The 16233-nt window shown below is 41.4% G+C and overlaps 1 protein-coding gene across 3 annotated transcripts in view; it reads left to right on the forward strand.

Annotated features, from left to right (window-relative positions):
• Positions 1-16233, forward strand: part of LOC124555557 (transmembrane protein 43 homolog) — a 248401-nt gene that overhangs the window by 20619 nt on the left and 211549 nt on the right. For 2 of the 3 annotated variants that reach the window (XM_047129516.1, XM_047129515.1), the window contains exon 2: positions 9773-9913. In XM_047129516.1, coding sequence (XP_046985472.1) covers positions 9785-9913 — 129 coding nt within the window. In that variant the 5' untranslated portion in view covers positions 9773-9784. Of the gene's footprint in view, positions 1-9314; positions 9687-9772; positions 9914-16233 lie in introns of those variants that run through there. The other variant, XM_047129514.1, reaches the window with a different exon arrangement.

Raw genomic sequence — 16233 nt, forward strand, 5'->3', positions numbered from 1 at the left:
CTTACTTTGCTTATCAGGCGACAGTGCGGAACTGTATCGAACGCCTTCCGGAAGTCAAGAAAAATAGCATCTACCTGGGAGCCTGTATCTAATATTTTCTGGGTCTCATGAACAAATAAGGCGAGTTGGGTCTCACACGATCGCTGTTTCCGGAATCCATGTTGATTCCTACATAGTAGATTCTGGGTTTCCAGAAATGACATGATACGCGAGCAAAAAACATGTTCTAAAATTCTACAAGAGATCGACGTAAGAGATATAGGTCTATAGTTTTGCGCATCTGCTCGACGACCCTTCTTGAAGACTGGGACTATCTGTGCTCTTTTCCAATCATTTGGAACCCTCCGTTCCTCTAGAGACTTGCGGTACACGGCTGTTAGAAGGGGGGCAAGTTCTTTCGCGTACTCTGTGTAGAATCGAATTGGTATCCCGTCAGGTCCAGTGGACTTTCCTCTATTGAGTGATTCCAGTTGCTTTTCTATTCCTTGGACACTTATTTCGATGTCAGCCATTTTTTCGTTTGTGCGAGGATTTAGAGAAGGAACTGCAGTGCGGTCTTCCTCTGTGAAACAGCTTTGGAAAAAGGTGTTTAGTATTTCAGCTTTACGCGTGTCATCCTCTGTTTCAATGCCATCATCATCCCGTAGTGTCTGGATATGCTGTTTCGAGCCACTTACTGATTTAACGTAAGACCAGAACTTCCTAGGATTTTCTGTCAAGTCGGTACATAGAATTTTACTTTCGAATTCAATGAACGCTTCACGCATAGCCCTCCTTACGCTAACTTTGACATCGTTTAGCTTCTGTTTGTCTGAGAGGTTTTGGCTGCGTTTAAACTTGGAGTGGAGCTCTCTTTGCTTTCGCAGTAGTTTCCTAAGTTTGTTGTTGTACCACGGTGGGTTTTTCCCGTCCCTCACAGTTTTACTCGGCACGTACCTGTCTAAAACGCATTTTACGATTGCCTTGAACTTTTTCCATAAACACTCAACATTGTCAGTGTCGGAACAGAAATTTTCGTTTTGATCTGTTAGGTAGTCTGAAATCTGCCTTCTATTACTCTTGCTAAACAGATAAACCTTCCTCCCTTTTTTTATATTCCTATTAACTTCCATATTCAGGGATGCTGCAACGGCCTTATGATCACTGATTCCCTGTTCTGTACATACAGATTCGAAAAGTTCGGGTCTGTTTGTTATCAGTAGGTCCAATATGTTATCTCCACGAGTCGGTTCTCTGTTTAATTGCTCGAGGTAATTTTCGGATAGTGCACTCAGTATAATGTCACTCGATGCTCTGTCCCTACCACCCGTCCTAAACATCTGAGTGTCCCAGTCTATATCTGGTAAATTGAAATCTCCACCTAAGACTATAACATGCTGAGAAAATGTATGTGAAATGTATTCCAAATTTTCTCTCAGTTGTTCTGCCACTAATGCTGCTGAGTCGGGAGGTCGGTAAAAGGAGCCAATTATTAACCTAGTTCGGTTGTTTAGTGTAACCTCCACCCATAATAATTCACAGGAACTATCCACTTCTACTTCACTACAGGATAAACTACTACTAACAGCGATGAACACTCCACCACCGGTTGCATGCAATCTATCCTTTCTAAACACCGTCTGTACCTTTGTAAAAATTTCGGCAGAATTTATCTCTGGCTTAAGCCAGCTTTCTGTACCTATAACGATTTCAGCTTCGGTGCTTTCTATCAGCGCTTGAAGTTCCGGTACTTTACCAACGCAGCTTCGACAGTTGACAATTACAATACCGATTGCTGCTTGGTCCCCGCATGTCCTGACTTTGCCCCACACCCGTTGAGGCTGTTGCCCTTTCTGTACTTGCCCAAGGCCATCTAACCTAAAAAACCGCCCAGCCCACGCCACACAACCCCTGCTACCCGTGTAGCCGCTTGTTGCGTGTAGTGGACTCCTGACCTATCCAGCGGAACCCGAAACCCCACCACCCTATGGCGCAAGTCGAGGAATCTGCAGCCCACACGGTCGCAGAACCGTCTCAGCCTCTGATTCAGACCCTCCACTCGGCTCTGTACCAAAGGTCCGGAGTCAGTCCTGTCGACGATGCTGCAGATGGTGAGCTCTGCTTTCATCCCGCTAGCGAGACTGGCAGTCTTCACCAAATCAGATAGCCGCCGGAAGCCAGAGAGGATTTCCTCCGATCCATAGCGACACACATCATTGGTGCCGACATGAGCGACCACCTGCAGATGGGTGCACCCTGTACCCTTCATGGCATCCGGAAGGACCCTTTCCACATCTGGAATGACTCCCCCCGGTATGCACACGGAGTGCACATTGGTTTTCTTCCCCTCTCTTGCTGCCATTTCCCTAAGGGGCCCCATTACGCGCCTGACGTTGGAGCTCCCAACTACCAGTAAGCCCACCCTCTGCGACTGCCCGGATCTTGCAGACTGAGGGGCAACCTCTGGAACAGGACAAGCAGCCATGTCAGGCCGAAGATCAGTATCAGCCTGAGACAGAGCCTGAAACCGGTTCGTCAGACAAACTGGAGAGGCTTTCCGTTCAGCCCTCCGGAATGTCTTTCGCCCCCTGCCACACCTTGAAACGACCTCCCACTCTACCACAGGTGAGGGATCAGCCTCAATGCGGGCAGTATCCCGGGCAACCACAGTCGTAGTCCGATCAGGGGATGCGTGGGACGAGCTGGCCGTCCCCGACAAACCCCCATCCCGACCCCCACAGTGATGCCCATTGGCAACAGCCTCAAGCTGTGTGACCGAAGCCAACACTGCCTGAAGCTGGGAGCGAAGGGATGCCAACTCAGCCTGCATCCGAACACAGCAGTTGCAGTCCCTATCCATGCTGAAAACTGTTTTGCTAAGAACGTCTGAACTAATCTACAGAGAGCGCAAACAAATCGACAAAATTTAAACGGTTATTAAAATACAAGATTGCCTAGTAAATGCAGTAATGCTGCTACTTGCGCACTGCTGACACTGCTCGGCGGCGGAAGGAGACTAAGCGAAATTACACTATTCAGGTACTAAAACACGATGCTACACTCTCAAATACTATAATACGCCCGAAATTTATGAATTAAACAATGCAAGAACCAAAAACACGCAAAGAAATTAAGAATTAAACTATGTAACAAATGAGTGAGCTAGGAGTATACGACTTGCTGCTCAGCTGCTTATCCAACGGCGGCAGGGGGCACACTGACTGCGACCAACCGACACTGGCCGTTCAAAACAAAACAGTAGACAAACGACTACGCGAATTTACACTATTCAGGTACTAAAACGTGATGCTACAACTCTCAAATACTATAATACGCTCGAAATTTATGAATTAAACAATGCAAGAACCAAAAACAAGCAAAGAAATTAAGAATTAAACTATGTAACAAATGAGTGAGCTAGGAGTATACGACTTGCTGCTCAGCTGCTTATCCAACGGCGGCAGGGGGCCTACTTTTAGTTTGTTACTGTCAATAGGCATAGTTCAATTTAAAAAAATGTATGTATGCACAAAAAATACACTTTGTAAGTATTATTACAATCTGTTGATTAGCTAAAAGTATGAACCCTTGACTACCAATCCAAACTGCAGATCAATAGCACTTTCAATTTCTGCAATAATTTTAGGTGATTTACTGTGTATAGCAAGGTGGCATGTGCCAGAAGCACACTAATTAGCCTACAAGTGTGCACCAGTTCTTCTGACTGAACAGGGATTGCCCAATTTTTATGGAAAAAAGAAAGGTACAAAAAGGAAATGAATTTCCTGTGCAGATACCAAAAAAAATTACAAATTTCCACCATGGTCCAGATTTCAACTGATAGTGCGTATAGTGTTCATTATGAAATAATGTGTGTACAATTTGTGCAGTGATCTGTAAGCAATGAATTAACATTGTAGAGCCAGCTTATTACATTATTAAACAACTTCTTTGCAAAACAGTATTGAACACTTCGGTTAAACTGAATGGGGTTGCGTTGTTCTCAACAGTGTGGCATAGTACCCGGGAGTATGGAGACACCAGTCTTCATCCAGCTATCCTGATTCAGGTTTCCTGTGCTTTCCATAAATTACTTAAAGAAAATACCAGGATGGTTTCTACTAAAAGACCAGTCCCAATCTTGATCATAGAATGCAGGCTTTACTGGCTGGTATTAACTTCTTTTTAAAACTTTTGGGCTGAAAGGCCGTGGTCAATGTGTGAAACTTTCCCCTAATGTTTCATATCCGGTTGTGGGAGCCATCCTCAGCTGGAAATGAAATGTTAGGGGAAAGTTTTACATATCAACCATAGTTTGTCACCTAGAAGACCTTAGTTGACCTCTTCTGTCTGTGATTGACTCGGGTAAAATATTTGAAATGCACCAACCATGCTCAGTAACATCACTTTACTTTGGAGTATTACTGCAGCTACTTCCAGAGCCACATAAGTTTCCTTTTACTGTCAAAAATTAATTTTAGTCATTTTCAGATAAAACTTGTCCCACAAAATTGAATATTTTTCCTTTAATCATATCTTGTGTGTTCCCAATTTCAGCACTTATTTTTTTTGTTCTTGCGACACTTATGACAGTCATTACTGACTCATCACAAATATACCCAAACGTCTCACTTTCAGGGTTGATGTCTTCATTACTTGAATTGCTGGTAGTGGTTGTCAGGTTTCTTTGGTAGCTTATATTTGGAACATGCCCCAACTGAAATATAATGAGACCTGTAACTGCAAAAGCTGGTAACACTTAGTTCTTCAAATTTGGTTGTTTCTTTTCCATAATGTTTTCAGTAGTGAAGGGAAATCTTATTTTGTTAGATTGGGAAGAGAGATTCCCGACCCAAGCTTTTGTGTAAGGAACTGTCATCAGTATCATTTCATCAGACATTGTATTCCAAAATCCATGGGCTGACACTAGCAAATGGCAAATGAGAAAATAAACCATCATCATCCAAGTATTGCTAAGTGATACCAGTGGAAAAGTGAAATTGCAGTTGCCACCTGCAACCACATTGTCAGTTTAATTCTTGAGCCCAGGGTGCAAAGACATTCAAACATAACAATTCCAGTGCAGTTCTATCCCTGTTGCTGGGCCAGGTAGTTAACAAGGACTGTGGCTTAGGCACAATGTAGGAAGGTAGAAAGTTATCATCTATGAATATGACAAATATTAACATCAGTGCTACCTTTGTGTGATTATTAATAGTTTAATGTCTGTTAGGGAGGGGCATTGGTTTTATTGTGATGGACTACAATTTTTGCAGAGATGTCCATTAATTTTTACCAGGTTTATTTCGATAATCTTTCAGTCATTTCTTAGCTGGTTATAGCCCACACATGTTATGTTGGTATACATGATTTCTTATATCTTGTTGTGCTTATTAAAGAAGTTTCCTGCCCCTATTGAGTGAGTGCAGTGCTGACACACTGGACTCATGTTCAGGGTGGTGATGTTTCAAATCACTGTATGCCCATCCAGATTTAGGTTTTTCATGAATTCCCTAAACGTTTAAGACAAATGCCTGGGGGATTCCTTTGAAAGGGCATGGCAGTTTCTTTCCCCCATCAGGTAAATTTAACTAGTTGACAGGATGCTAAAACCAATCATTTTTTCCTTCCTTCCTTTTCTTGTCCTTTTCTCTTGAGAGAGAGAGAGAGAGAGAGAGAGAGAGAGAGAGAGAGAGAGAGAGAGACCAAGCAATAAACATAATGCTGAAGATTATCCATTTGGCAGTTACAGCAGAAACATTGAAAACAGCAATTAGTAATTAAAAAGGAACATTAGCAAAAAATACTTACTTTATATGTTATTCTTAAATGTAGGATTGAAGGTGCCTCTCTGCTCTTACTGATCTTGGACAAGTATTAACATAACCATGGCATGTAAGAGATATCCCCACTAAAATAAACATTTGCCTGTTTTTCTATGAATTTCTCTTGTCACTGGTTACTGGCCATGCTTAAGCAGTTACATAAATTTATCATGCTCTTCTTTGTGCTATTCTTCAAATGTTATTTTTTATCCATGAATGTTGCCAAGATTCTCAGTCCTGTTTTGTTAAAGTTTGCCTGTAAGTTTGCTTATGTGAATTATAATGTATTTGAGTTTTTTTGATGAACTTCAATGCCCAAATTGTGTAGTGCCTCATACAGGCTTATGTTTGCAGTTTGGCAATATAGTTGATCACACAGTACTCTTAAATAATGAAAATACTGTTTCAAATATAAATACCAATATAAATTTATGCTTCATATAGGTCCAGTTGGCAGATAAATTCACTATGACCCATGAAAAAGCAGAAAGTAGCCTGAAATGAATAAAAGATGTGTTCATTTATTGAAAAAGTAATATGTTAACAAGACAAGTGTAATATTGAAACTGATTTTGATTGTAATAAGACATTTAATAGAAACAAGTTTTTAATTTTATACATAAGTGTGCACTGCACACTTAAAATTTTGACACACATAGTATGCAGTGACTCTTGAAGAATCCTGGGACAAAAATTATGATAATATCTAAGAAATGAGATTGGGTTATTATAGATAAAAAAACCACAAATCCAAGAAGACAGCACAATGCCTTTCTTTTGGTGCTGTAATTGAGTAATAAATCCTCTACATTCTTGTGACATTCTCTTCACAGTAGCCCTACTTGGTCCAAAGTGTTCCACCAGATAGTAACAAATCATAAGCCAAAGGTTAGAAAACGAGGCTATGCATGTCCTCTAATTGAGGATTGAAGTAGTCTGCCCTTGGAACATCCACAATGCATGGTAACTCCGTGGCAATCTGTTCTAAGGAATATTCAGAAGAGTCAGGAAGTCCTATGGGTTCATCCCAACTCTTCACCGCAATGAAAAGACAAGTTACAGATTCGTACTCACACTTTTTAGTGGCTCTGTTCCTTTGTAACTTTGTCCTGTTCCCTAGATGTAGACCTGAAAGGGAAGTATTCTTAGGAGACAGAAAAGGTGAAACAAAATCCCTGGATTATGGAAAAAAAAATCACTATGATCTAACTTACATTTCTGCATTGATAAGCCGGCCGGGGTGGCCGAGTGGTTCCAGGCTCTACAGTTTGGAACCGCGCGACCCCTACGGTCGCAGGTTTGAATCCTGCCTCAGGCATGGGTGTGTGTGATGTCCTTAGGTTAGTTAGGTTTAAGTAGTTCTAAATTCTAGGGGACTGATGACCTCAGATGTTAAGTCTCATAGTGCTCAGAGCCATTTGAATCATTTTGCATTGATAACATATGGTTGGTTGATTCAAACCGCTATGTAGCCAATGCCACTGTCGCCCCTTCACCCATGGAAAAGGAATTTTAGGTATTTTTGGGTCCCTCCTTCTACATCACTCTTTCTTTCTGTAGATTTTGCCACATAGTGACCACCCTTCCATGTGCGTTTGAAGTAATTTCTATGTAGGCTTAAAAGGAGGGGATCATGGTCAGGATCAGATTGGGGGGAGGGGAGTGGTTTATGAAATTAAAGAGTAAACTTCATTGAACTGGAGTATATTCTCAGTACTCAGAATACAGAAGGGCTTGCCCTGTGGAGGTAGACGATATGGACTGCAGGTCTTAGAGGTTTGGAAAAAACTTTATAGAATAGAGAGGGGGAGGGAAGGCTGTTAAAAGTTCATGTGGCTGGTGGCTGGTCTTGGTGAGCAGAGGCTGGCAGCAGAAGCTGTCTGTTCTGTTTGAAGGTTAAGTCCAAGAGAGCATATACTCTGCACCCTGCCCTCAAAGATGCACCATTGACCACAGTGTGACGTGTTTCTCTCATTCCCTATTAGCTTAACATGGTGGCTTGGGTAGTCAGATCCCATAGTTCGCAGGCACATAGGCCCTGGGAAGGTGTAAGAAGTAAACTTGGGAAAATGTTTGAAAGAAACAGCTGTTTGAAATAAAATTATGCATAAGAATTGTAGAATATGCTTAGACTGGCTGGCTATCCTTTGAGATTTTGCTATATGTACAATGTCTAATCAATGCAATGACATGGGACTTTGTAATGAGAGCACATGTAAATGAATACCTTAAAAATTTGCTGCAAATGAATGGTAAGTAGCAGTAAATTTTTTTTCAGTAAATGTATTACTGTGGACTAATTAAGTGCCATTATTTGTTGGACTATTTTTCTGGGGAAGATTTGTCACTGTTTTTACTTGTAGTGGAGTTATAAGCAAGTTCCTGTCTGCCTTTAGAAGATGTAGTAAAAATTTATTTGTTTTTCAGTAGTGTAACATTTGCTGTATCTCAGTTTGGGTGTAAGCCGTTCTGAATGAATGCAGTACATTAAATCACACGGTGGAATGATATGCTTTGGAATGCGCAGAATTGTGATGCAGCATGGTGAAATGTATGTAAACAACTTTATTCCTATTTTCTTGCATACTAGAATGGTTAAGTCTATGTTTAGCTTTTGTAGGTAAATACTGTGAATTTTATTATTTAGACTTTTTTAGCACTATAAACTATTATCCAGTCACAGGATTGAAAACTGGAGCAAAACTGAAAGAAGCAAGTTAAAGAAAAATCCATCAGTTGAAATGGAAGAGGCGCACTAGTAAGTTGAAAAAAGAGAGCAATCATAAATCAGTGTTATGTGAAAACACTACAAAATAAGTTGCCCAACTTACAAAAAATACTGAATGCTAATTGGTCTCAATAATTTCAACTTTTGAATCAGTACAGTTGATGAGTTTTAGACTGAAGCAAGTGTTATTTTGATGAAGATATTTGCATTCAGTTGTAAATTGGTATACAAGAAACAGAAAATGCTGAATAAATTACTTTACTTACTTGTAGTGCTTTATTCAAGTCTAATTACAATCCTTTGAACAGTTAAAAGCAAATTTTCTCTCCAGCCTTCTGTACTAGCTTTTAAATAAACGGTAATGACTTGTTTATTACTTCTGTCCCATTCTCAGATTTCAGTCTTGGATTTAAATGCCTTATAACATTTTGGTGTTATCCAATGATGGCTCTAGAAACAAAAAGGAAGAAGCATTTCTGTTGAGTTTTCTAATCCTTATGTGCGATTTTATTTTTTTAATTTTTTTTTTTTTATTTATTTATTTTTTTCTTGTAGTATTGTTTAGTGTAGTTATGCAGCAGTGAAAATAGATTATTGGGAATTTGTATTTAAACTTCTTTTTATGTATTGATGACATTGCTTAATATTTTCATTATTTATTTTATTCTTCTTTCTGTTGCAGTTCTCCAGTAGTATGACTACGTCTCTTTATTGGCCGAGACAAGTGCATGGCTGCATGCATATATAATCTCCGCCCCCCTCTCCCTCCACCCCCCCCCCCCTTTCCTCTCCATGTGAGGTGGTACACCAGTTACGATGCTGAAGTTATGTTTGTTTGTCAGAAGTATGTTAAATTTTGTTTCTGATAGAGCTTTTTCCTCATTCACCTCAAATCCATCCAAATACTGTGAAGTATCCTACAGTTAAGTCCAAAACTGATTGTTTCCCTCTACTTGTATTTTATTTGTAGTGACCTTGTAAAAGTGTTTCTTAAATCCTAATATGAGAAGAAACACTCTGTGAAACGTTTGATTTGTCACAGTGCAGTTGTGTAAACAGCAGCCAAAGTGAGGAAACTAGCCTTGAAATATTTTGCTGCTATATGATGCAACTGAACTGATATCCCAGTCTACTGTAGTATTGTTAATTTTATGGTATGAAGGTAGTTTTGAAAATTTTCTTTTTATTATTTCATGCTAAAGCATTTTAATGTGGTATAATATTTTCTGTTTGTTGTTAGCACCCTGCTACTATGCCCCGTCAACAGATGGGTTCACACCGTGCTCATAATGCGAGAATAAAACGGAAAGGCACATGGTTTTCCCTTCTTTTGGGGTTTGTTACCTGTGTGTGTGGAATATCTCTACTTTTGTGGAATGAGGTAATTTCTTTTGCTTTATTAATTATTGATTATGATGTCTGATAAATGAAATTAGATGTTGCATGATAATGAATCGGAGAAATGTTACAGCCCAATCCTACCTGTATCTGCTTTTCTGAAAAAAAAAAAAAAAAAAAAAAAAAAAAAAAAAAAAAAAAAAAAAAAAAAAAAAAAAAATAGTCATTGGTTTTTAAAATATTCTGAATAAATCATATCAAATCACAACTGATTATTTGATATGGTAGAACCATTTTGATGATAAAGTGAGTTGCCATTAGTTATTTAGTATATTTATGTTTCGTGTTCTGTGAAGTTATTGAGTTAAATACTCAAGGCGACAGAATTTATAAGTTGTAGAACCACAGCTGCACAGTTTTACAGTAGAGCAGAAAGGACCAATGTCGTAAGCATATCTGGAACAGTGATGTATAAGTGAAGACATATGAGAGGTTATAGCAAAAAATTTTTCTTTTCTGTTGTAGATGTTGACTACATAATCTGAAATTATCCATACTCAGTGTGGGGCATGTTCATAATGAGGAAAATCTCTCTTGAAAAGTCTCTAAATAAGTAATTGTGCTATTGTGTACCTCAGTAATATAATGAGAGTTGTTAAATCTTTAACTGTATGCTACGAGTAGAGTTGTTGTGCAGGTTTCAGCCCGTGTCTTAAAACGTGGCCTGCATGGTACATGGGCCAGTGTAGCTGACTTATCATACTATACAACTGAGTACATTGCTGGCCTGTCAATTTCCCAGCCGTCCTAGTTGTTTATTTGATGGGCCAGTCTGTTGTCTCTGCTGCATTACGTTCTGTCTCTGTCTGCAAAGCACTGTTATTACCTCCACTTGTAGTTTTGATTAATTATACAGTGTCGGGTTGACAGTGGTTTTAATAGATGGGTGTTCCCTGTAGTGCCAGTTCATACATTTGTTTTACTTACAACCAGTTAGAGTATCCACAAAGGTATTTTTTATGATTAGAAGTTTGTGTATCAAAGGAATAACAGTTACACCATACCTTTACTCTGGAAAAATTCATTTAATTATAATACTTCTTTCCAAATCGTGCAAGTGAGCATACATTGACGAAATTAATACATTGCATTCTTGAAGTGTGGAATCTGACAACCACAATGCATTGACGCATGGCAAGACTCACATAGCACACAGTGTCGAAGTAGAACTTTTACCTCTTAAAGTTCAGGATTTGGCAGACATACAACTTGCACTGCAGTAATATAGACATGCTGCAGCAATGAATATCGAGAGCAGAGTGCACAATGCAGTGGGCTGGTGAGACAACCGGCAGATAGGCCAGCCTACTAGCCTACTGACAGTGGCGAGACAGACTAGACTGTGGCCTGCACAGGCCAGCACAAAGGACAAGGGCTGGGCAAGCTGAAACTTGTACATTCATGACTCTAGCTACAAAGGTAAACGATGCCATTTAAGATTAAGTATGAATATGAAAATGAAAGTAAGGGAGGGGGTGAAACTGGTGTTAATGCAAAGCTTTTTTGCTACTGAGAAGTGTGGAATAATTTTTTTATTTATTATTTATTTATTTTTGTAGTCCATTTGAGCCCTCACTCAGTCAGCACGTCACAGCTGTAAAAAGTCATGAGTTATTAAGTCTGTGCTAGCCCACTATTCTTGAGATCTTCTTTGATCTGTACTAGATTTTCGTATGTCACTAGCATCTTTACCATATCTGTGGGAGTAATTGTACTATACCTGTAACACAACAGTGTTACTGTGCCCATGACAGCAGTGAAAGTGCCATTATATTGAGACTCATGACAGTGTAAATGACCTTTATGTAAATGTTCTGCCAATGAGAAAGCTTAAAGGTAAAACATTTCTGAAGAGTTAAGAAAAAGGATACATGTTTGTGTTACATTCACATATGCTCAGATATTTTTACAAGTCCTAAATGTTTAACTCTCTAATTTTTGTTAAGACTTCAACAAATGTAACTATAATATTATTCACATTGCTCCAAGAGAATGACCCCTTTTTGCATTATGTACCTCAAATAAAATAAAATATCATCTAAGCTACAACCACATTGTTTAATTTAAATGAGACTGTATTTTCTCTCTTTTTGTGCACAATTACACCATACAAGCATCATAAAATACTATAGCAGAAGACATTTATGACTGTAACTTTTAAAGGAATTGCTAGAACAGAACAAAGTATTACTAGAAACCTGAAGCAGATCAGGATGTGCTAAGTGACAAATGCAGAGTTAATACTTATATCTGGGCCTTTCAGTGCCTCCTGAATGTTTGATGAGGTATATAAACAGACAATGTTAAGGGAAACACTTAATACGTCATCTCTGTGAGCATCCAGTGGAAGTCATTGTGCTTCACCAATCATGAAAGTGGCCAATAGCTATGCTGCAGCATTCTAATAGATCAATGACAATTATTTTCATGAAGAATGACTTTTTACCATGGCATTGCAGCTCGTATGAAGATACCTGTATCATAATGCATGGCATTGCATTATGATATCTGTATCATAATGCATGGCATTGCATCTTGTACGATGATGCCTGTATCATAATGCATTGTTGGATGTAGGAGAACCAGGTGAAATAAAAATTGAACTGAATGTTATAATTTGTGATGACATTCTTACATGACACCATGCAATGCCATGGTAATAAGTCATTCTTCATTAAAATAATTGTCATTGATCTATTAGAATGCTGAAGCACAGTTTTTATGTCGAGGCATTACTACACATAAGCTTCCACAATTTGACAATATCTAAATTTTAAAAAATGCATGTTGAACAACCAAATACTTCTACTGTAGATTGCATGCACTTTGTGCATGTGCAAGAGTGAGTGGAATAACAGAAAATTCTATGAAATTGTGCAAACATTTGAAACACTGTCTGCAGCATTCTAATAGATCAATGACAATTATTTTCATGAAGAATGACTTTTTACCATGGCATTGCAGCTCGTATGAAGATACCTGTATCATAATGCATGGCATTGCATTATGATATCTGTATCATAATGCATGGCATTGCATCTTGTACGATGATGCCTGTATCATAATGCATTGTTGGATGTGGGAGAACCAGGTGAAATAAAAATTGAACTGAATGTTATAATTTGTGATGACATTCTTACATGACACCATGCAATGCCATGGTAAAAAGTCATTCTTCATTAAAATAATTGTCATTGATCTATTAGAATGCTGAAGCACAGTTTTTATGTCGAGGCATTACTACACATAAGCTTCCACAATTTGACAATATCTAAATTTTAAAAAATGCATGTTGAACAACCAAATACTTCTACTGTAGATTGCATGCACTTTGTGCATGTGCAAGAGTGAGTGGAATAACAGAAAATTCTATGAAATTGTGCAAACATTTGAAACACTGTGATTTATCTGTGATCTCACTTATCTTCTTCAGTCAGCAAACGTCTTGGACATTAAACACTTAAATGGGTGTTGTTGTTCCTTGATAAACTATCTTGTTATAGAACCACCATCTTTTCAACCCCCCAGGGGGTCCACAACTCTTTTGTGGACACGTGCGTAGCGAGCACGGGACCCCGAGCTAATGTGGCCCTCCTTCCTTTCCGGGCTGCATACCTTCCCTTCCCTTTCCGCATCCCTCCCCGTCCCCCATCTTCCGCCCCCCCCCCCCCCCCCTCACCTCTGGCTCTTTCCTTCCCTTTCTTCCCCTCTGGGAGTATGGTTTGTGCCTACGTCCGGAGACGGACGCTCGAAACTGTTTCAAATTCCTTGCCTTCTACACTTACAGGTCCTCGTCCTTCCTCTGTCCTTCTCTTTTCCTTCCCTCTTCTCCTTGCCCTTTTCTCCGCTGCGGCGTTTGAGACCCCCTCTTCTTTCCTTTCCCTTTCTCTTTTTTGCTCCCTGTGCGTGTCTGAAGGCCGACCCACGCACTTCCATGCGTAGCCGGTGACGGGGTAACGCGTAATTCCCCGCCCCGGGTAGACAGGTAGGACACGTACGTACCCCCTGGTAACGGCCAGGCCCAGGGAGGGGTGATTACCCGAGCTGATACCTTCCGAAAGTGCCGATTGGTCCCTCCGTCCGTTTGTCGGGAGGTGTGACCTGAGGTGTGAACAATCACCTAAGGCGGGTGTGCCCTCGGTGAGGGCCCCCACAAGGGAGGAGCGCGCCATCGGAGACACCGGTAATCATGGGGGATTCTTCCGCAATGGTTTCCTCACCTTCCACTATGTCTGCTCACAAACGTAAGTTCACCGAGTCTCAGCCACAGACGGTTCTTCCATCGTTGCCACAGTTCCTTGTTGTTTCTCGGTCTGACGAAGGTCACGACTTTTCCACGGTCAACCCTTTCATTATTCAGAAAGGTGTCGACGCAATTGCGGGTCCTGTAAAGTCTTGTTCCAGATTACGGAATGGCACCCTGTTGTTAGAAACACACAGTGCCCTCCAGGCTCAAGAATTGCTGCGTACTTCTCTGCTCCACACCTTCCCTGTCCGGGTGGAACCGCACCGTACCTTAAATTCCTCGCGTGGAGTCGTTTATACATGCTCCCTCGATGGATTGTCTGACGAAGAAATTCAGCACTACCTGTCTGACCAGGGCGTCACGGCTGTTCATCGGGTTATGAAAAGGGTTGACTCGAACATCATTCCAACCCGCACCGTCTTCTTGACATTTGACAAAGTTCAACTCCCATCAAAAATCAAAGCAGGCTATGAGATAATTTCCGTTCGCCCTTATGTCCCAAACCCTACGCGTTGCTATCGATGTCAGCGGTTCAATCACACCAGCCAGTCCTGTTCCAATCCGGCCAAATGTGTTACGTGTGGCAAGGATGCCCATGAGGGTGCTTGCCCACCTCCATCCCCTCGCTGCATCAACTGTATGGGTGACCACGCTGCTTCCTCTCGAGATTGCCCCGTTTATAAGGACGAAAAGCTCATCCAGGAAATAAGAGTGAAGGAAAAGGTGTCGACCTTTGCTGCTCGAAAATTATTCGCCAGTCGACAGCCCACCGTGCCTCAGAAAGGAAAATACAGCTCTGTCCTTGATTCTCCTCGGCCAACAAAGGAGGCGGCACGCAGACTTGCGACCTCACCTTTAGTACCACGGTCGTCAGATCGGCCAGCGCAAAGATCGCCCGTTCAACCTCACCACTTTCGCCTGCCCACTCAATGGCTCACCCTTCGTCGGGTTCTGCTAAATCTCGAGCCCAAAAGTCAGACGCCAAGTCTTCGAAGAAAGAGCATTCTCGTGAAGAGTTTTTACGTACCGCAACTTCACAACCATCGGTTCCTCCTTCATCTAAACATCATACTTCCAAGAAGGCTATGAAGAAACACAGTTCCTCTCCTTCTCCGCCAAGGCATGTCCCATCTACAGCACCACCTGGCGGAAATCGCCCTCGGCCGTCTTCTGTGTCGCCGAGGCGCACTGCTGGTGGCCGGTCAACCGGCCAATCGCTGGTGGCAGGAGCTGCTTCTGACCAACCTATGGATCAGGATCTTCTGCCTTCGACTGAATGCCATTCCATGCTGTCGGTCGCAAGCTCTGAGCAGTTGTTGAGTTGACAGCACCCTTGGTCACGTTCCTCCATTTCCTGTTCACCCTATGTCCATTATCCACTGGAATATCCGCGGCATTCGAACCAATCGGGATGAATTGTCGATCCTCTTACGATCCTACTCGCCGGTCATCTTCTGTCTTCAGGAAACAAAGCTGCGTACCCATGACCGCTTTGTTCTCCCTCATTTTCAGTCCGTCCGATATGACCTCCCCTCTGTTGAAGGCACTCCAGCCCATGGAGGACTCATGATTCTGCTCCATGATGCTCTCCATTATCACCCACTCCCCTTAAACAGTTCCTTCCAAGCTGTCGCCGTCCATCTTTCCCTTTCTGGATACACGTTCTCTCTTTGTACGGTATACATTCCATCGTCCACACCAATGGCACGAGCTGATCTCCTTCATCTTCTTGATCAGCTTCCACCCCCCTATTTGCTGGTTGGGGACTTCAATGCCCACCACCCGCTTGGGGGATCTCCGCATCCTTGTCCACGTGGCTCACTATTGCTAGACGTCTTCCACCAAGCGGATCTAGTCTGCCTCAACACTGGGGTCCCCACATTTTTGTCTGCCTCCACGACAAATTTATCTCATTTGGACCTTGCGGTCGGTACTGTTCCGCTAGCTCGGCGCTTCGAATGGTTCGCCCTTGATGATACACACTCGAGTGACCACTTTCCATGTGTTCTTAGACTGCAGCCTCAACTGCCATATATGCGCTCGCGACGCTGGAAGTT

The sequence above is a fragment of the Schistocerca americana genome, chromosome X, assembly GCF_021461395.2.
Source record: "Schistocerca americana isolate TAMUIC-IGC-003095 chromosome X, iqSchAmer2.1, whole genome shotgun sequence".
In the NCBI taxonomy this organism is placed as follows: Eukaryota; Metazoa; Arthropoda; class Insecta; order Orthoptera; family Acrididae; genus Schistocerca; species Schistocerca americana.